Raw genomic sequence first — 20977 nt, 5'->3', positions numbered from 1 at the left:
GCAGCTCTCACTCACCCATTCATGAATTCATGAATGGGTGAGTGTGTGCTGCCTCTGATTGGCTGAGCACTGTGACCAATCAGAGGCAGCTCTCAGCGGCTGATCTCCGGCAGCTGCAAAAAGGTGAGTATATATATTTTTTTATTTTTTACACTTTTTTGGATGGTTTTCAGGGAAGGGCTTATATTTGAAGCCCTTCCCCGAAAATTAATACAGCGCTTGCCGGCAGTCCATTGCTTTCAATGGAGCCGGCTGTATTTCCGGCTCTATTAAAATCATGGGCAAACATCGTTCTCCTCTGCCAGAGGATAGCAAGCAGCGCCCGTGTGACCGAGCCCTTAGGGCTGATTAACGTTTTTTTCAGCCGTGACGCTGGCTTCGGTCATGTGATTTTTTTGTGCGCATCAGTTTTGCGCACAAAAAAAAAAAAAACGCACAAAAAAATGCCCGTGTGACTAAGCCCTAAGGTTGCATTCACACGTGATGGGTTTTAGTGCTGATCCACATCAAAATCTGCAGTACATTTTCCGCACATTTGTGGATAAGCACAAAAATCTGCATAAAAATCCACACCATGTGGTATAGATTTTGGAGTGGAACCACAGCAGATTTCACTCTTCCAATTAACATCTGCAGTAATTCTGCACCAAACGGAGCAGATTTTGCTGTGTATTTCTCAGTTGCGGAAATTCTGCAGCAAATCCGCAATATGTGAACAAACCCGGACAGTAACAGGAAGCTCACATAGCAGTTCTCAATGTTATATATCTGGAAGGCATTGTCTTGTTTTACACTTTAGATGTACAGAAGATATGGATTATTTTACCTACCTAAATTTTTCAAGTTCTACAGACTCAGTGGATTCTTGCCACTGATTTTTAGATGTGTGGTTCTTCCCAAACTTCTGCTGAGTCTTTGGTGTGCTAGTAGTTTTTAAAGCAGGAAGCTTCAAATAGAAAACATTTTATTACCAATCTGATCTACTACATGACAGAAAATAATGCCACAATATGAAGAATATTTAAAAAGAGTGGCGCCAACATGAAAAATCTGTTCCTGTAATACTAGGACGGATGGCAACAAAGTCCACCAGAATGGAGACTCTCATACTGATCAGCTCTGCGGATGGGTCACAGAGGACGAACAAGAGCAGGAGAGCCTTTGATTCATCTGCGCCGTCATAGAACAGAGAAACAAAAAAAATTAAGTAATGCCAGATCCATCAAATGACAGAGACCAGCGGCACTGGAGGGAACTCAATGACTGTAATGGGTTCCAACTGATTTCCGTCATGGTTATCGTCACTTTACTGGAAAAAAAATAGCGCAGTGAGCTGTGCTATTTTTGTTAGGCATATACTGTGTACCAGAGCCCCGGATGGAAAAAACTAACTAAAAAAAAACTAGCAATAAAACTCTACAAATGTATGTCAAAATCACTAAGTAAAGTGAGAGCATTTTGTTTGATCGTACTCTATTATTTTGGTATCACTGCAGTTTGTATTATTTTAACCCTTTCCAATCCAGTGTTGGATCTCGTCTGATATTTAGATTTCCTTGCATAGCACCCATGTCTGGCGAGGTCTGACACATGTTTCTAATACAATGCTGAACAGAGCTCTGACATCAGAGCGCTCTTCTGCATATTGTGGCAAGGTAGTACACAGGATGGCCTACAGAGGGCGTAAAATCAGGCGTAATGTGTGATAATTGGCAAGAACAGCTGTGTTGGTGTGTCTGCAGAAGTTAAAACTTCCAAATACATTGAGCTCCCTGCTGAAAGCCAGGGAGAGGCGCTGCTGAGACAGCTACAGGAGCTGCAAAGCCTGTGGTCCGGTGCGGACCCGACCATGTCCGTCACGAGTCTGACAGTGAAGGGCGCTCCCTAGATGCTCTTGCTGAGTAAAGTAACAAGGACACTGCGGGTTGTAAATCCAAAGTCATGAGTCTGACAGTGGAGGGAGCCCCCTGCATGCGCTTGCTGAGTAAAGTAACAAGGACACTGCGGGTTGTAAGTCCAGAGTCATGAGTCTGACAGTGGAGGATGCCCACTAGACGCGCTTCCTGGACAAAGTGACAGAGGCACTGCGGGTTGTGAACCCTGAAGTTGTTATGTGTTCCAGTGCATATGCAGCCTGCTGATACTGGGGTAGGTTTGCTGTGTGCAATAAAGCTGGCAGAAACCAGAGTTTAAAGCAATTCAGTTGCCCAGTGTCTGTCTGAAAAGTGGTGCCAACCATCTTAAGGGAGAAGATGGCAATCCCAGTGACCCCTTAAACCCCAGGTTACCATAATATGTATATTACACTATGCAGAGGAGAGCTCCAACATCGGAGTTCTCCTTTGCATAGTACCACATATATAATAATATATGATTATAAGTACACTATTTTATATATATATATATATATATATATATATATATATATATATATATATATATATATATATATAAATACTACACATACATATTGACACATTTAATTTTCAAAAAATGCTAATAAAATCATCATGACAGCTTATTTTTATGTGTTTTTGTTGAGTAATTCCAGGTAATGCACAATGCACTTTCCCACCCAAAATAAATAAGAGCTGGCGAGTGTGCAGGTGGCAAGGAAAGTGGATTGGGAAGGGTTAAAGAAATATTGGTTGCAGTGGATGAGACATTAACCCATGCAGTCCTGCAGCCATGCAATGCACAAAAATTAAATTCACTTCACAATTAAGACGCTGACAATACAGTGGCACAAGACAGACATAGAACATTGTGGAGGGGCCCACTAACTCTGGGCCACTACAAGTGCCAGGGCCAGGATTTCAAAAACTGCCAATCGTGTGCGGGTTTTCTCCTGCAACCGTGTCTATATTATATAGAGAATGGAGTGATTGAGAAAAAAAGTTCCAGCAAAAGTGTATCCTGTGGATATCAAACAACTTGACAACGAAAGGAGTCAGAGGTGGATGTCACTGATAAATAAAACGCTACTACGAATTCTAAGTTTTAAAGGGGCTTTCCAACCAAATACATTTATGATAAGTGTATGGCTGCTAAGAATCCAACCACTGGGACTCCTGAGGATCTAAACAATGGTAGTCACAAAGTGCCCTCAGGGAATGAGGAGGTGGTGTGTATGCATGACCACTACTCCATTTGCTGTCTATGGAGATAGTCGAGTACAATGCTTGGCTGCCTCCATCAGTCCCACAGAAGTGAATGGAGCAGTGCACCACCACTCTATTCACTAGAGAGTCTCATGGTCCCCTATTCTTGTGGTCCCAGTGGTCAGATCCTCCACAATCATACATGTATCACTTATGCTGTGTATACGATAGATGCATTTAGTGGAGCAACCCCTTTAATAACAGTAATTATCATCAGCAAGAAATGATAGAAGCCCAGCAAAGAGAACTTCTTAGCTCTCAGCTTCCAGTAGACGAGGCTGATTGTGCCAGAATGTAGCAGGTAAACAATGTACAAGTGAAGTCTTCGGTGTATAATAGCAGGCTGAGTTGTTTACTAGCTAATGTGTCCCCGGAGTGTAATTTACGTGTACAATCTATTTATTGTATAATCTACTTGTCCTGTAAAGTTGGGGTTTCAGAACTACTAATTAAGGCAGCGGTAAGAATTACCATAAACCTCAGCGTTCAGATCAAACAGCAGGGTCTTCCCAACAACTTAACCCCCTAAGGACAGGTCCAATTTTTTTTTTTTCATTTTCAATTATTCCTTCTCACTTTAAAAAAATCCTAACTCTTGTTTATTGAAGAACGCAGCTGTATGAGGGCTTGTTTTTTGCAGAAAGAGCTGTATTTCTCAAGTGATACTATGTAATGTACCATATAACGTACTGAAAAACATTAAAAAATTCTCAGTGGAGTGAAATGGAAAAAAAAATGCAATTCCACCTTCTTTTGGGGTAGTGGGTGTCTTGTTTTTTACGGTGTACACACTGTGGCAAAATGCTATAACTTTATTCTGTGGGTCAGTACAATTGTGATAATATCACATTTATATAGTTTTTTCTTCTGCACTGCTATTAAAAATATAAAATATCTCCGGAATTGGAGGGGCTGCTTCTTTACCCTCTCCCTTTTTGTTTTCCTTTACCTTCTCAGTTGTCCTTGTTCCTCCTCTTCTTACCTTGCCTCTTTGTATTTGTTTCCCCCCTTTCAGGCAAAAGTAATGGATCCAACAAATTCTTATCCGCTCTTGCTGACAACTTTATCTTCCAAAAGTTAGAAGATAAAACAGGGGGATCGGCTATCTTGTGCCTAATTCTTACCAACAGGGAGGGAATGATTGAGGAAAAAAGAGTGGGTTAGGAGACCTTATGGATAACAAGGGAGGAAGACCTGAGAAGACTCAAACGTCAAGTTTGGATTTCAGAAAGGCGGATTTTAATAGACTCAGAAAGAATCCCAGATTCGTTCTATGGTAGAGTTGTAAGGGACCTCCAGGGTCATCGGGTCCAACCCCCTGCTCAGTGCAGGATTCACTAAATCATCCCAGACAGATGTCTGTCCAGCCTTTGTTTGAAGACTTCCATTGAAGGAAAACTCACAACCTCCCGTGGTAGGAAGAATCCAATGGCTGAATGTTCTTAAGGGCAGAAATGTCCAAGAAGGTTGGGAAACATTGCAAAATGAGATTCTCAATGGACAATCGTTAACCCCTATTTGGCGTGACCACCCTTTGCCTTCAAAACAGCATCAATTCTTCAAGTTACACTTGCACATAGTCAACTTAGCAGGGAGAACTATTCACAGATCTATTGAAGATGTAGCTCGCTCAAATCCTTCTGTCTCTTTGAGTAATTTCGATGCTGTTAAAATTCGCTCTCTGTGGGGCCATATCATCGCTTCCAGGACTTCTTGTTCTTCTTTACACTGAAAATAGTTCTTCATGATACTGGCTGTAGGTTTGGGTTTGTTGTTCTGCTACAGAATGAATTTGGAGCCAATCAAACGCCTCCCTGTTATTAGTGCATGATGGATAAGCATCAGCCTGTATTTCTCAGCATTGAGCACACCATTGATGTTAATGATTATCCATTCAGTCGAGCCCACCTTTCGGTCACTTTATGAATCATCGTTCACCATATGCTTTGCTATCCTTGACTGCTTCTTTCAGTTCTTCCATGTGTGTGTTTGTATCCGCCTTGATTGCGTCCAGCCAGCGTGTTCTTTGACCCACTAACTGTGCCGAACATCAGTGTTGTTTCCAGAGCAATGGCTTGCATGATATGTACAAAGTATGCGAGTCGCTGTTTGGCCTTGTTCCTACGTAAAAGAAATTGCTTTTTTGGCTGCAATGCTTCCATGAAGACCACTTCTGGCCAGACTCCTCTGAAGTAGATGGGTGTACCGGGGTCCCGCTAGTTTCTGCCAATTCTGAGCTGATAGCACTGCTGGACACCTGATTTCAAAAGGAAATAAGCATGGTGTCTTTCATCTGTGTCTTTCATGGTGTCTTTCATCTGCGGCACTAAGGCTACCTACACACGGCCGATAGCGATGTCGGGCTGTGAAATGTGCAATGTACCGGCGGATGCGACAGGAATTTGAATGATAGTCGTCCTGTGTAAATGCATGCAGCGACTGAACGACTGACAACAGTGAATGGAGGCAAGCGGGGGGAGAACGCTCGCCAGTTGTGCCGCCTCCATGATGGCCACGCTGTGAGCCATACCAGCGATACTTGATCCTGTGTAACAACACAGCAGCGCGCTTTACTGGGAGGCGCCATCGGGCATCATTTGTCTGACAGATCGTCCCGTGTAAATTGGGCTTTAGGGGGAAATTTAGGAAAATGTCTTAAAGGAAACTGTCTCAGTTACCGCTAGCAGTAGCTTCTCTGTGATTGGTTGCTATTGGAAAAAAGGCAGCTTTTCTTTTAGACAGTTTCATAAATCTGCCCCTAAGTTTCCATGTCTGACTACTTTGGTATAGCCAGTTAATCATATACCTGACTATAATCCTACAAAATACCTAGAAGAATTTGTTTGTTCGCTTTGCATTTTCTTAATTAACAAAATAAACTATTAGCAATTATATTTTTGAAAGCATTTCTTACTTTTCAGCATTTTTCCACACCTGCCTAAAACTTTTGCACAGTGTTGTACATTTATCACCACCCTGTGGTCATCTATACTAGCCGGGGGCCAGGATTTCACTGCCAATCGTTTGGGGTCTTCAGCCACTGAAATGGCCAATTAGTTTAATAAGTTCAAGATGTATTCTTTCCCTGTGCAAATGCGCAGAATAGAGCATGTTGTGTATTTTTTGTGCAACCGAATTGCGCACGTGTAAACGGCCCAATTGAAATTAATGGGTTCTATTTTCTACATATTGCACGCACATTTTTCATGCACAAATACGTCTATGAAAATTCGGCCCAAGAAACACTGAAAAGGCAAAACTCCAGCGGCCAGAAGAGTGCAAGAACCAGATCACGGAGCAGTAGACAAATATCGCCTAATGAGATAAATCCAGATTTTTGCTGCGCCGGTAGGAGGTCAGAATTTGGCGCATATATCATGAAATGGAATAGCGGACAGGAAGGATTGTTTTTCAGAGCATGTCAGTACTTCCATGTAATTTGCAGCAACTCCAAGAAGCTTCTTGTCCGTATGAGCCGATATTCCAGCAGAAAAATGTCAACACCTACTGCAGTTCTGAAGGCCAAACAATGTCCAACACACTACTAGATGGGGGTCTCTAATAAAGCGGCCATTCAGTGCACGTTTTACATTTACATACTACATTTATTACAGCGGAGTGGTCGACTCTCATGTCATGCTTGTTTTAGGAAACATCTGTATTTCCCCATAAAAGAACAATGCTGAAGCCTCTTTTCTCACAGCTCTGCACTGTGCCGTTCCTCTGTTATTCTTCCTGGCAATGTATGACTAAATTGACAACTGCGTTTTTGCATTTTCCTTACCAATAGTTTGTCACTACACAGAGGGACATTGTAATCCCTAATTAAACTGTATCACAGTGTATAGGGACATGTTCCAGTGTGAAGAAACAACAACACCCAACTCTCAAAACTCATTCATACATTTCCAGTAGCAATAACAGAGGAACGTCACCGTGCAAAACTCAGAGAAGAGAGGGTGTAGAATTGCTATTTCATAGAGAATTGAAGTTAGTATTACAGAATGAGATTTGAAAAACAGCATCATACTTCGCTTCACATTAAATACATTTACCTGCTGTTTGCTTGCTTGCACATTTAAGAGAGACCAAAGTCTTTTGACATCAGAACATTTCCTACAAATAAAGAACAGAAGCCGAGATATGTTATAAACACTGCAGGGAGTTTCACTGAAAGCGCACAACTTAATTCAGCTTGTAACTTGTGTAGAACGGAACCAGTTTTCAGGACCGTAGTGTATATTGAGGACTCTGGTCTTGTGTACTGCCAGGGCTGTATTGCTCCTCAGGGGGGCAGCACCTGTTGCCGGGCAATTTGCATTTCAAGAGAAGGTGGGGCTCATTTATTAAAACGGTCTAAAGGTGTTTTCACACAGGACGGAATATACCGCAACAGTGTTGTGAAATATGCTGTCCTAGAATTCCGCACTGCTAACTGTGGATTTTGATGCAGAATTGCTGGTAGAATTCTTCAATTTTGCATGAAAATCCGCACGTTAGCAGCGCGATATTTTTGTCCTGAATATTCTTAAAAACTGCGGATTTTGATATAGATTGAAACCAAAATCCGCCCCGCAGCTTTAGGGTGCATTCACACGAGCGTGTGCATGTGCCTTACATAGGTGCACACAAAACCACGCACCTACATACAGTGGGGAAAAAAAGTATTTAGTCAGATCCCAATTGTACAAGTTCTCCCACTTACAAAGATGAGAGAGGCCTGTAATTGACATCATAGGTGGACCTCAACTATGAGAGACAACATGAGAAAACACATCCAGAAAATCACATCGTCTGATTTTTAACAAATTTATTTGCAAATTATGGTGGAAAATAAGTATTTGGTCAATAACAAAAGTTCATCTCAATACTTTGTTATAAATCCTTTATTGGCAATGACAGAGGTCTAACGTTTTCTGTAAGTCCTCACAAGGTTGGCACACGCTGTTGCTGGTATGTTGGCCCATTCCTGCATGCAGATCTCCTCAAGAGCAGTGATGTTTGGGGCTGGGCAACACAGACTTTCAACTCCCTCCAAAGGTTTTCTATAGGGTTGAGATCTGGAGACTGGCTAGGCCACTCCAGGACCTTGAAATGCTTCTTACGAAGCCACTCCTTCGTTGCCCTGGCGGTGAGCTTGGGATCATTGTCATGCTGAAAGACCCAGCCATGTTTCATCTTCAGTGCCCTTGCTGATGGGAGGTTTGCACTAAAAAGCTCACGATACATGGCCCCATTCATTTTTTCATGTATACGGATCAGTCGTCCTGGTCCCTTTGCAGAGAAGCAGCCCCAAAGCATGATGTTGCCACCCCCATACTTCGCAGTAGGTATGGTGTTCTTTGGATGCAACTCAGCATTCTTTCTCCTCCAAACACGACGAGTTGTGTTTCTGCCAAACAGTTCTACTTTGGTTTCATCTGACCACATGACATTCTCCCAATACTCTTCTGGATCATCCAAATGCTTTCTAGCAAACTTCAGTCGGCCCTGGACATGTACTGGCTTAAGCAGGGGGACACGTCTGGCACTGCAGGATCTGAGTCACTGGTGGAGTAGTGTGATACTGATGGTAGCCTTTGTTACGTTGATCCCAGGTCTCTGCAGGTCATTCACTATGTTCCCCCGTGTGGTTCTGGGATTTTTGCTCACCGTTCTTGTGATCATTTTGACCCCACGGGGTGAGTTCTTGTGTGGAGCCCCAGATCGAGGGAGATTATCAGTGGTCTTGTATCTCTTCCATTTTCTAATTATTGCTCCCACAGTCGATTTCTTCACATCAAGCTACTTGCCTATTGCAGATTCAGTCTTCCCAGTCTGGTGCAGGGCTACAATTGTGTTTCTGGTGTCCTTCGCCAGCTCTTTGGTCTTCACCATAGTGGAGTTTGGAGTGTGACTGCTTGAGGTTGTGGACAGGTGTCTTTTATACTGATAACAAGTTCAAACAGGTGCCATTACTACAAGTTATGAGTGGAGGACAGAGGAGCCTCTTAAAGAAGAAGTTATAGGTCTGTGAGACCCAGAAATCTTGCTCATTTGTAGGTGACCAAATACCGTATATACCGGCGTATAAGACGACTTTTGAACCCCGAAAAATCTGCTCTGCAGTCGGGGGTCGTCTTATGCGCCGGTAATACAAAAAAAAAAAAAGTGTAAAAAAAAAAAAATTTATTACTCACCTCCCACGGCGTTCTGTCGCGCTCCGGCAGGATGTCGCTCGCTCCGGCAGGCTGTCGCTCGCTCCTCGTCCCCGCCGCAGCATAGCTTTCTGAATGCGGGGCTTGAAATCCCCGCTTCCAGAAAGCTAATACACACGCCGGCAGCCATGACAGCATTGAATGGCTGTGATTGGCTAAAGCACACGTGGCTTCAGCCAATCACACTATTCAATGACATCATTGAATGGCTGTGATTGGCTGAAGGCGCACGTGTTAGCAATCACACCCATTCAATGATGTCATTGAATAGTGTGATTGGCTGAAGCCACGTGTGCTTTAGCCAATCACAGCCATTCAATGATGTCATGGCTGCCGGCGTGTGTATTAGCTTTCTGGAAGCGGGGATTTCAAGCCCCACATTCAGAAAGCTATGCTGCGCCGGGGACGAGGAGCGAGCGACAGCCTGCCGGAGCGAGCGACATCCTGCCGGAGCGCGACAGAACGCCGTGGGAGGTGAGTAATAAAATTTTTTTTTTTTCTCCACTGAATACCGGCGTATAAGGTGACAGTTGGGGGGTCGTCTTATACGCCCCGTCGCCTTATACGCCGGTATATACGGTACTTATTTTCCACCATAATTTGCAAATAAATTCGTTAAAAATCAGACAATGTGATTTTCTGGATGTGTTTTCTCATGTTGTCTCTCATAGTTGAGGTCTACCTATGATGTCAATTACAGGCCTCTTTCATCTTTTTAAGTGGGAGAACTTGTACAATTGGTATCTGACTAAATACTTTTTTTCCCCACTGTATGTGCACAAACACGAGTGAATGCAGGTCTGTGCAGCATTGCTGTCAATCGGGCTGCGGCTGCTGTCGGCGGCCCCATTGAACGCAATAGGATGCCAGCAACCCCTGCAGTGATTTTTCAGGGAAGGGCTTTAAATATAAGCCCTTCACTAAAAATTACCTGTGGTTTGTGCATAAATAAAAAAAAATCTATCTATCTATCTATCCTCACCTCTCCGCCGCTGAAGTGTAAATATTCTCCACGGGAAGTCCCCTTGTCACTGAATGCTGTGACAGCACTGTCAAAGTGATCAGTGACAAGGGGACTCCCCGAGGGAAGTAAAGAATCCCCTGCCACAGCTGTGACAGCTGGCCAAGTGCTGCCTGTGATTGGCTAAGTGCTGTGACCAATCACAGGCTGCACTCAGCTGTCATTTAATGAATAGCTGAGGGCTGCCCATGATTGGCTGAGCGCTTAGCCAATTAGATACAGCCCTTTCAGCAGGCAGGGATTTTAAATCCGCACCTACTGAAACAGAGTCAGAGCAGTGCAGGGAGAAGACCGGCTGGACGTGCATGAGCCCCGGCAGCTGAGGAGAGGTGAGTATATATATTTTTTTATTTTTAACACATTCTAGGGATGGTTTTTAGGGAAGGGCTTATATTTAAAGCCCTTCCCCGAAAATCCCTCCAGGGCTTGCCGGCAGCCCATTGCTTTCAATGGGACAGCAGAAGCGCCAGTCCCATTGAAAGCAATGGGAGGACATTGCGATCCTCTGCCACAGCTGTTACAGCTGTGACAGCTGTGGCAGGGGATTCTTTACCACCCACAGGGAGTTCCTTTGTCACTGAACACTGTGACTGTGCTGTCACAGTGTTCAGTGACAAGGGGACTTCCCGCAGGGAATATTTACACGCAGCACGAACCTATGGTGCACGCATGTCCTATCTTTTACAGGTATGTGCGTTTGCACACCTGTAAAACACGGACATGTGAACACACTATAGGGAACCAATGGTTCTAATAGACGCTTGTCTGAATCCACCCTTGCAGAGATTGCCGAATACTTACAAAAAAGCAAGGAACGTCCTAGGATAAAGAAAAAAAACCGAAATAAAATCGCCCTCCCCTCCTCAGCTTCCCTCCGATCCAGGGCAGATGCTTCAGTGACTGACCGCTGGTTTTAGCTGATAGGCTGCTGTGCTGTAATGGCACGTGACTACTGCAGCCGATTACTGACCTCAGCGGTCACATACTGTTCTTACCGCCATCACCGCACAGCAGGGGGGGGATTCTTTTTTGCATTTCAGAACAATTTGCTGCAGTTTTTTTGAACTACTGGGCAATAATTTTAGCAGGCAGCAGCAGATCTTTAAGTCTGCGCCCCACATACCAAGCCACACTGGATAGTAAAAATATAGACTAACAAGCTTTCCTTTGCAATGTCCTGGGAGCTCAGAGCCACCCTGAGTCCTTAAGGGCCATTTCCACGGGTCGTTTATCGCACACAATTCATTCAAAAAAACAAATTTGTGCAATAACCATAGCATCTAAATGCACGGCCATCATCTATTATTCATCTGCAGTTCGCTGGTCGTTCACTTTCAACCAGCATGAAAACAATCGCTGGATCGCTGACTTCTCGTTGAGTATAAACGCTCCCTGTGGAGTGAGAAGCCAGCAGTGAACTGCCTGTCTAAGGGCTCTGTACTAGCGCTAACAACCTAGTGGTGACGTCAGCGTTCATACGGTCGTTTAGGCAACTGTCATCCTGTCTAAATGGGGCGTTACTTCATTGTGCACAAAGCCTTCGTGAGAAGCTGGAAGGAGGAAAAGAATAATGCTCCAGGTTGAGCCGAAATTTGGAATGAACAACTCCTGCCCATGTGTATACATATACGAGGGGGCACCCAAAAGAATCTTCTTCTGATGGGCGAGGATTACTAGTAAAATCTCCTGTTGCTAGGTGAATGTCTATAGAACCCTTCTGAGGCAGTAAGCCAGCTGACATTGTTGGGGAAGGGTGTATTCGGCACCAGTGATCTTTGTTCCAACAAGTTGTCCAGTTTTTCGCCTATTTTGTGATGGCCGATTCATACGAACAACGTTTATTTGTTTCTTTGATCGAAGAGGGATAGTCCACTCAGAATTTGTAGGAAAAGAGAAAATGAGTTAGGACAGCGCCCCAGAAATGGAGATAAAAGTTGGTGCAGACATATGTAAGTTGTGGAAAAACGGTAAAACAGGACTCACCTGCTGCGGACTACCCGTCATTCGACAGGCCAACCCACTGCTAGTCCTGGTTCACCTTCAAAATAATGTTGCAATGGTCCACTTTACCACCTAATCTCTGTTGGTATCCATAAGGATGGGGAGGGAGAGCATGAAAGGAGAGCCTAGGGCGTGCCAGTATCTTCGTCACAAAGACAGGAAAACAAATTTACAAAAAAGCCCCAGCGCTCCAAGTGCATAAAGTGGATTATAATTGAAAGTATGAAAGGCACTTGGGTGAGGAGTTCGCAAACACTGGTGACCCCCCTCAAATACCCATGTTCGCTTTAAAAATATTACAAAGTTGTCCAGGCAGATGCTTAACGGATAAGAACTGATCCGAGTTTTTCAAAAGACAAGTTATAAACAGCACAGGAAAGTACAACGCGTTTCGGAGGACGTACAAATGGATTGGCCTCCTTTTTAAAGCACGATACATAGTGGAGTGGGTATAGGTAAATATAGTGAGTGACCGGATGTGCGTGTGTACACAAACTCACGCAACCAGAAATTCGTGCGTTGGTGGGCTTGCGCGAGCCACAACATGCCACTGGACAAACATGGCCACCAGAAGCGCTCGCAAGTACGCTGCACACTGGAAGTGACATATTGCAACCGTCTGCAAGTTTGTGTGCAAGCTCCACCAGACCGGAAATGACCGTAATTGTGATGATTTGACTAAAAGATTTAGTGCACAGGCCCCAATTCTTAGCCATGATGTATCAGTGGATACAGTAAGATGTTACATTTAAATCCATCTACCGGTATCTTTATCTGTATAGTCGGGCCAACTCTCGGACACTTTATGGATCGGCCCTCTCCACGCGGTTCTGTTTAGGACTGCTGCTTTCAGTTCGATCATTTGCATGTTGGAGTCTCTGTTTCGTAATTTTGCCCTCCCAACTTTGTTTTGACCCCGTCTAGGACAATGTACTTATGTATCCATATATGTGTCAAAAACAAATTGTGTGTATTTGACAGGTAAACGGATATCCAGGCACTAATATATTAAATATGTAAATTGTAGAAAGGTTATGTAAGATCATAATAACATAAAAATGTATTGTCACAGGATAAGATATATAATAAAACATAATACAGCTCATAATAAAACGTAAAAGAAAACTAAAAAGGAGTTTTGGAGGTCAATAAATATAAGGTGAAATCAAGGTGGAATAAATGTGAAAAGAAGATAGGATTTAAAAACTATGGAATATGAAGATATAACTATAAATGCTACATTAAAATAAAAAAATATATACTAAAAAAGGTTACATAAAAATGTGGAAAATATGAATATATGTTATAAAAAAGGAGCACATAGCGAGGGACTGAGAAAACAGGAGAACTATGTGAAAGAGGATGATACATATTCAAGTATCTCATTTAAGCCCTTAGGGGTCAAGCGGAAGATCCAAAACATCTCTTTTGAATGAAGTTTGGAAAATTTACTATAGTGGAGTTAAGTGTCTTTTTTGTGGCGGCTTGAAAAATGTCAGGAAACGCTGTAATTCAGGAAGCCATTTGTGATGTTGTAGTGATATTTATTCACCCTGGTTCCGAGAGCATTTATAGTCCAGACTTTAGACCACAAGACCATTAAGGTAAATAGAGGATATAATTGAACCACAGTTGAGGAAATCCCTTATGATATGGTGTCTATTTTCATTTTTTTATAAAAGTTGGATTGTGTTTGAACTTGTGATTGGATCTTGCGTTGGTAAAGACGGGAAATGGCTAGTATGTTTCTGAAAACTACTTGGGGGGGATTGGAAAGGTTATCTGTAGGGAGAGGGTCCCCAGAGTTAATATTCCCCAATGTTATAATGGTTTTCAAGTGGGAGTGTTGGGTGTTAAAACGAGTCACAAACAGTGTCCTGGAACCATGGTCCCCAATTATCACAGACCTCCGCAGGCCCACTGGTTGGTCTTGTGTTCAAGCTCTCAAAAAGGCTGAATCTACTAACTCCATTGGGTATCCTTTTTCTTTAAAAAGTTTTTTAAGAATGTTGGATTGTTGGGTAAAATCTAAGTCAGTGGTGCAATTTCTCCTGATTCTCCCATTAGGGATATTTAATCTCCATTTGTTTGCATGCCAGCTTGAAAAATCAAAATATCTGATTGCGTCAACAGCTTTAAAAAAAATTTTGTGCATATCTGGATCCATATAGTTGTAGGTTCAAAAATGGCTAACATTGATATTGCCTAAAAACTCCAAACCCCAAGTGTTTGTATTAAGATTAGTGTTAATTTTCTGAAGGTCTGATTCTGGGCCGCCCCATACGATTTAAATGTCATCATTTTATTTATGGATTGATATTCTTTTCTTCAAAAGTGCCCATATGAAGCTTTGCATAACTGGGTGCAAATTTTGTCCCCATTACGGTCCCTTTGGTCTGTAAATAATAGTTATTGTTGCAGGTAAAATAATTATTAGTTTAAAAAGAAGGGTTGACGTCTAGAATAAAGGTTCTTTGGTTGGTAGGCATCCAAGTGCCCTGGTCTAAGAATTGCTTGACTGCCAGGAGTGCCTTACCATGGGGAATATTAGTATACAGTGATTTGACATCTAGGGAGGCCCAGATATAAGAATCCTTCTATGGGATGCACTTGCTCATACCAAGGAGATGTGCAGTATCCTTTATATAGGCGGGTAGATATATGACAAAACGTTTTAATTGGTGATCTACGTATTCTGATAAATTACTTGTAATTGAGCCCATCCTTGCTATAATGGGGCGGCCTAGGACTTATGAATTTTAATTTAAGGGGTTTTAGGAGTATTAACACAAATAAAATCATTTTCAGTTTTAGTTAAACATCCAAAATAAAATCAAAAAGTGACTTCTTGATGTCTAGAGTTGGATTCCCATTCATTTATAATACTCTTTACCCCCCAAAATTCTTCGAGCTTCCAAATCATAATAATCACTGTCCTTAATTACCACAGCTCTTCCCTAGTCCACCTCTTTTCTATTCCGGATATGCTTAGATAGACTAAACATACCGTGTTTAATAGCGCCCTCATTTGTTATTATTCCAGGGGGTTGCTTAGTTTGGCCTTTTCTTTTTATAACGTTTCCCAGTTTGTTTGCCCCTCCTTCTACGCTTGGTCTTTTCCTAGGGGTGAGGTGGAGGAGAAGTTTGTAGAACTGTGTCATTTCGGTTTGGTCTAATACACGTGTTTTGGTGGATGGTTGATTTTTCAAAACTGGTTTCAGGGGGAGTATGGAAGAATGTCCGAACAACTTCACACCTCTGCCTGGACAACTTTGTGATATTTTCAAAGCGAACATGGATATTAGAAGGGGCTCGCCGGTGTTGGTGAACTCCTCACCCATGTAGATGCTTTTCATGCTATCAATTATAATCCACTTATGCATTAGAAGTGCTGGGATTTTTTTGTAAATTCATTTTCCACGCAGAATTGGTAACACCAGGTCAAACAGTCAACCAAAGCTTTTATTTGAAAGTTTTGAAAAGGTTGCTTCACAATGTACGGAGAAAACGTCCCGCTTTGTTGCAAACAGGTGATTGGTTCTCCCAACATGACAATGTACCCGCCCACGCAGCACTGAGAGGTAATCAAATGTTGAAGAAAAACTGCATGGCGCCCTTGTCTCACCCTCCGTATTCACCCGATCTCGCTCCCTGTGACTTTTTTTTTATTTTCTCAGGTTATAGGAGACCTCAAAGCAAAACGTTTTACTGAGGGTGGAGAAGTACAAGTACTAAAAGACATCAATAATGATGAGCTTAAAAAATGCTTTGAGCAGTTGAAAAAACAGTTGGACAAATATATTGCTTCAAATGGAGAGTGCTGGATGAGACTGTAGCTTCAAAATGTACAAATAAATAGATTTTTTTAATACATGAATTCCTGTTTCCTTTGGGTACCCCCTCGTATAGTAATAATGTTTTTGAGGGGGTAAAGAGTGGTCTACTTTGCTGCCCGCGTCAGCCAGCAGAAAGGCTATGCACACCCCTGGCTGTGCTTCCAGTAAGATACATTCTGGACACCAGAATTCTGGCGCATGAGCCAAAACTGTGACTTTATGGTGATTCACACCGCACCCCACCACTTTCTCAAAAAATGGGCCCGAGCCTGACTTCAGGAGGAGTGACCAGACGTGGCCCATCACATTTACTATAAGCTCCACCCAAAACTGGCATAAATTATAGCAAAAACCTACTCCAGTTCCTAGCTAGCATAGGTTTCGCCTCTTAATACGTTTGTTGCTCGTAGCGGGACCCGGGTTTTACCCAGACTGGCATGTCCTCCTGTATTTTGGATTTTAGTCATCTGCATATTTTATAATGAAGTTATAAATTGCTGGGTGGCTTGCAGATACTTTTGGTAATATAATATTATGTGACAACTAGCGTGGAACATTTAAAGGGATTCTATCATCAGGTTCAGGCTGCCCGAACCACAGGCAGCAAAACCCCCTTAATAATACATTTAACAATAAAAATGACAGACCTTGAGGCTGCTCCTTGACTTTTCTTTTCAGATACTTTTTCCGTTTTTTTCCCTTTCTCATCCTGATCCGGCATTATAAATGAACTCAGTTCATAGAGCTGAATTTTCTATTCCTGAAAACATGAAGAAGATTGTGCAAAATGATTAGCAAGAAATATTTGAGCCCATTCACTGACTACATATCTATATATACATGTAAAGGTAAAGGTAAATGCCTTCATTCACTGACTGACTGACTCACAACTAATTCTCTAACTTCCTGATGTCGTACAAACTTGTAATTTGGCAGGAGCATTCTTTAGGTCCCAAATAAGAAAAGTAAAGGGTCCGCAACTTCATTATTCAATGTTAAAGGGCAAAAGTAAGTGACCCTCTATGTTATGTAACTTCCTAGTGTCGTACAAGGGTGAAATTTGGCACTACCGTTCTTTAAGTCCTACATAGGCAAAGTAAAGGGGTCACAACTCAATTATTCAATGCTAATTGCAAAAGTAAGTGCACCCTTATGTAATGCACCTAATCTAATTCTCTAATTTGCCAGTGTCGTACAAGTTTGAAATTTGGCATGACCATTCTTTAGTTCCTAAATAGGAAAAGAAAAGGGGCAACAACCTGATCATTCAATACTAAGTGCAAAAGTATTGGCATCCCTATGTAATGTAAATAATAAAACATATCTGTACTGCACTAATGTGAAATCTAGCACGAGCATTCTTTAAATCGTAAATAGGAAAAGTAAAAAGGTTGCACTTAATTAATAAATTCTAAGTGTGAAAGTAAGTGACTCCATATGTAATGTAATTAATAACGAACAAACGTGAAATTTGCCACAACCATTCTTTACGTCCTAATAGGAAAAATAAAGGGGTCACAACTTCAATATTCAATTCAAAGCATGAAAAACTGTGAAAATCCACGATACATGACATAGTTCTTTTTCTTATTGAATGACAGCTGGAAGTTGATTATATTGTGGTCACTGTTCCCCAAGTGCCCCTAAACCTGTACCCCCATTATTCGGTCAAGTACCCCAAGTTGGATACGGTAGTTATCTTACTTGTGCAGGATCCAACTAGAGGGAGGGCCACTCTGGACTTAGTACTAACTAACAGACCGGACCGAATAATGGGGGTACAGGTTGAGGGGCACTTGGGGAACAGTGACCACAATATAATTAACTTCCAGCTGTCATTTAATAAGAAGCCTTATTAGGGAGCGACAAATAAACTAAACTTTAGTAAAGCAAAATCTGATTAGCTGAGAACTACTATCGGTAACATTAATTGGGACAATGTCCTCAAAAATATCAGTACAGACGACAAATGGGAAAAGTTTAAAAGGATCCTAATCACCTCATATGAGCAGTTCATACCCTTTAAAAATAAAAGAACTTCAAGTAAAAGGAAACCATTGTGGCTCGACAAGACAGTAAGAGGGGCAATAAACGAAAAAAAGAAAGCGTTTAAACTACTAAAGCAAGAAGGCAGCAAAGAAGTGCTAAAATCGTACAGGGAAAAAAACAAAATATGCAAAGATAAGATCAAAATTGCTAAGGAGGAGGCTGAAAGACTGATCGCCAAAAAGAGCAAAAACAACCCGAAACAATTTTTTAACTATATTAACAGCAAAAGGATTTGCAGGGAGAGCACTGGCCCTTTAACAAATAATGCAGGGGAAATCATTGAAGATGATGGAAGGAAGGCAAACCTATTAAATAGTTTCTTTTCAAGCGTATTCACGAATGAAAAGGAAATGCCACATGAGATGCAGGGGAATAAAATGAACCCCTCCCAAAATATCTCATACCTAACACAGGAGGAAGTGCGGAACTGGTTAAAGAAGATTAAAATCGATAAATCACCGGGCCCAGATGGAATACACCCAAGGGTACTAAGGGAACTAAGTGATTTTATATCTATGCCGCTATATCTAATATTTATGGATACTATCAAGACAGGGGTTGTACCATTGGATTGGCGCATTGCCAACGTGGTTCCAATTTACAAAAAGGGGTCCAAAAGTGAGCCTGGTAACTATAGGCCGGTAAGTCTCACTTCAGTAACTGGAAAAATATTTGAGGGTTTTCTGAGAGACGCCATCGAAGAATACCTCAAGGAGAACAACAGATTAACTTCTCACCAGCATGGATTCATGAAGGGTCGATCATATCCAACCAATCTGATCAGCTTCTACGATGAAGTAAGCTCTAGGCTGGACCTGGGAGAGTCTATTGATCTCGCATATCTGGACTTCTCTAAAGCATTTGACACCGTGCCCCATAATAGGTTGATATACAAAATGAGGCAGCTCGGATTGGGTGAAAACATGTGTACATGGGTAAAGAATTGGCTCAATGATAGAAAGCAGAGGGTGGTAATAAACGGTTCATACTCTGATTGGGCCACAGCTGCTAGTGGGGTGCCACAGGGTTCAGTATTGGGCCCCATTCTGTTCAATATATTTATCAACGACCTGATAGAGGGGCTGCACAGCAAAATATCAATATTTGAAGATTACACGAAATTATACAATATAATCAATGCAACGAAAGACAATGTACGGCTACAAACGGACCTGGATAAGCTGGGGGCTTGGGCAGAAAAATGGCAAATGAAGTTCAATATAGATAAATGTAAGGTTATGCACATGGGCAGGAGAAACAGATGTCACCAATATACACTAAATGGGGTACTGCTAGGGAAAAGTGAGATGGAAAAAGACCTGGGGGTACTAGTGGATTGAAGATTAAACCGGAGTAACCAATGCCAGTCAGCTGCTGAAAAAGCTAATAAAGTCTTGGGGTGCATTAAAGTGGTATAGGGGGCGAAGGACGAGAACATTATTCTACCGCTATATAAGGCACTTGTTAGGCCCCACATGTAATACTGCGCACAGTTCTGGTCACCGGTGCTCAGGAAAGATGTTACAGTGCTTGAGGTGGTTCAAAGAAGGGCAACTAAACTAATACATGGAATGAAGGGACTGGAATACCCAGAGAGGCTACCAAAATTGGGATTATTCACCCTGGAAAAAAGACGGCTAAGCAGTGATCAAATAACTATGTATAAATACATGAGGGGACAACAGGGATCTCTCCCATGATCTGTTCATACCCAGGACTGCGACGTTAACAAGAGGACATCCGCTACGTCTAGAAGAAAGAAGGTTTCATCACCAACACACAAAAGGGTTCTTTACTGTAAGAGCAGAGAGACTGTGGAACTCTCTGCCTGAGGAGGTGATGATGGCAAAATCCATAGAGGAGTTTAAAAGGGGACTTGATGTCTTTCTAGAGGGGAAGGATATTACAGGATATAAATCTTAGGTTAACTGTTAATCTGGGTACACAGCAAGTGGGAACTATTAGGGGTTAATCCAGGGAGCAGTCTGATTGCCATTAGGGAGTCGGGAAGGAATTTTTCCCCCAAAAGGGCAAATTGGCTCCTGCCTCTTGGGGGTTTTGCCTTCCTCTGGATTAACAGCATAGGAGGATAAACAGGCTGGAATAGATGGACACTGTCTTCATTTGGCCTTACATACTATGTTACTATAAAGCCTAGGGAAGTAATTTGTATACTGAGGAGAATCTACCTCACCTCTATGTGTATATACTGAGTAGAATCTAACTGACCTCTGTGTGCATATAGTGAAGAGAATCTACTTCAGCTCTATGTGCATATACTGAGGAGAATCTACCTCACCTCTCTGTGTATATACTGAAAAGAATCTACCTCGGCTCTATGTTTACATACTAAGGACAATCTAAGTGACCTCTGTGTGTATATACTGAGAAGACTCTAACTGACCTCTATGTGCATATACTGAGGAGAATCTACCTCACCTCTATGTGTATATACTGAGTAGAATCTAACTGACCTCTGTGTGCATATACTGAGGAGAATCTACCTCACCTCTCTGTGTATATACTGAGTAGAATCTAACTGACCTCTGTGTGCATATACTGAGGAGAATCTACCTCACCTCTCTGTGTATATACTGAGTAGAATCTAACTGACCTCTGTGTATATACGAATAGGCTGTAAAGTACATAAGGAAGTGGCCATGAACTGCAGGGATGGAGCATGTCTTTTAGGCTAAGAAAAGGCTGCAACCT

At 42.2% G+C, this 20977-nt stretch overlaps 1 protein-coding gene across 4 annotated transcripts in view; it reads right to left on the bottom strand.

Annotated features, from left to right (window-relative positions):
• The window catches only part of NEK10 (NIMA related kinase 10), a 202440-nt gene that overhangs the window by 166496 nt on the left and 14967 nt on the right, over window positions 1-20977 (bottom strand). For all 4 annotated transcript variants that reach the window (XM_066584730.1, XM_066584731.1, XM_066584733.1 and 1 more), the window contains exons 2-4: window positions 16864-16976; window positions 7217-7277; window positions 831-946 (exon numbers count right to left, since the gene is read on the bottom strand). In XM_066584730.1, coding sequence (XP_066440827.1) covers window positions 831-946; window positions 7217-7277; window positions 16864-16937 — 251 coding nt within the window. In that variant the 5' untranslated portion in view covers window positions 16938-16976. The remainder of the gene's footprint in view (window positions 1-830; window positions 947-7216; window positions 7278-16863; window positions 16977-20977) is intronic.

This window comes from Eleutherodactylus coqui, chromosome 12, assembly GCF_035609145.1.
Source record: "Eleutherodactylus coqui strain aEleCoq1 chromosome 12, aEleCoq1.hap1, whole genome shotgun sequence".
Lineage (NCBI taxonomy): Eukaryota > Metazoa > Chordata > Amphibia > Anura > Eleutherodactylidae > Eleutherodactylus > Eleutherodactylus coqui.
This window is presented reverse-complemented; position numbering and strand designations above follow the sequence as displayed.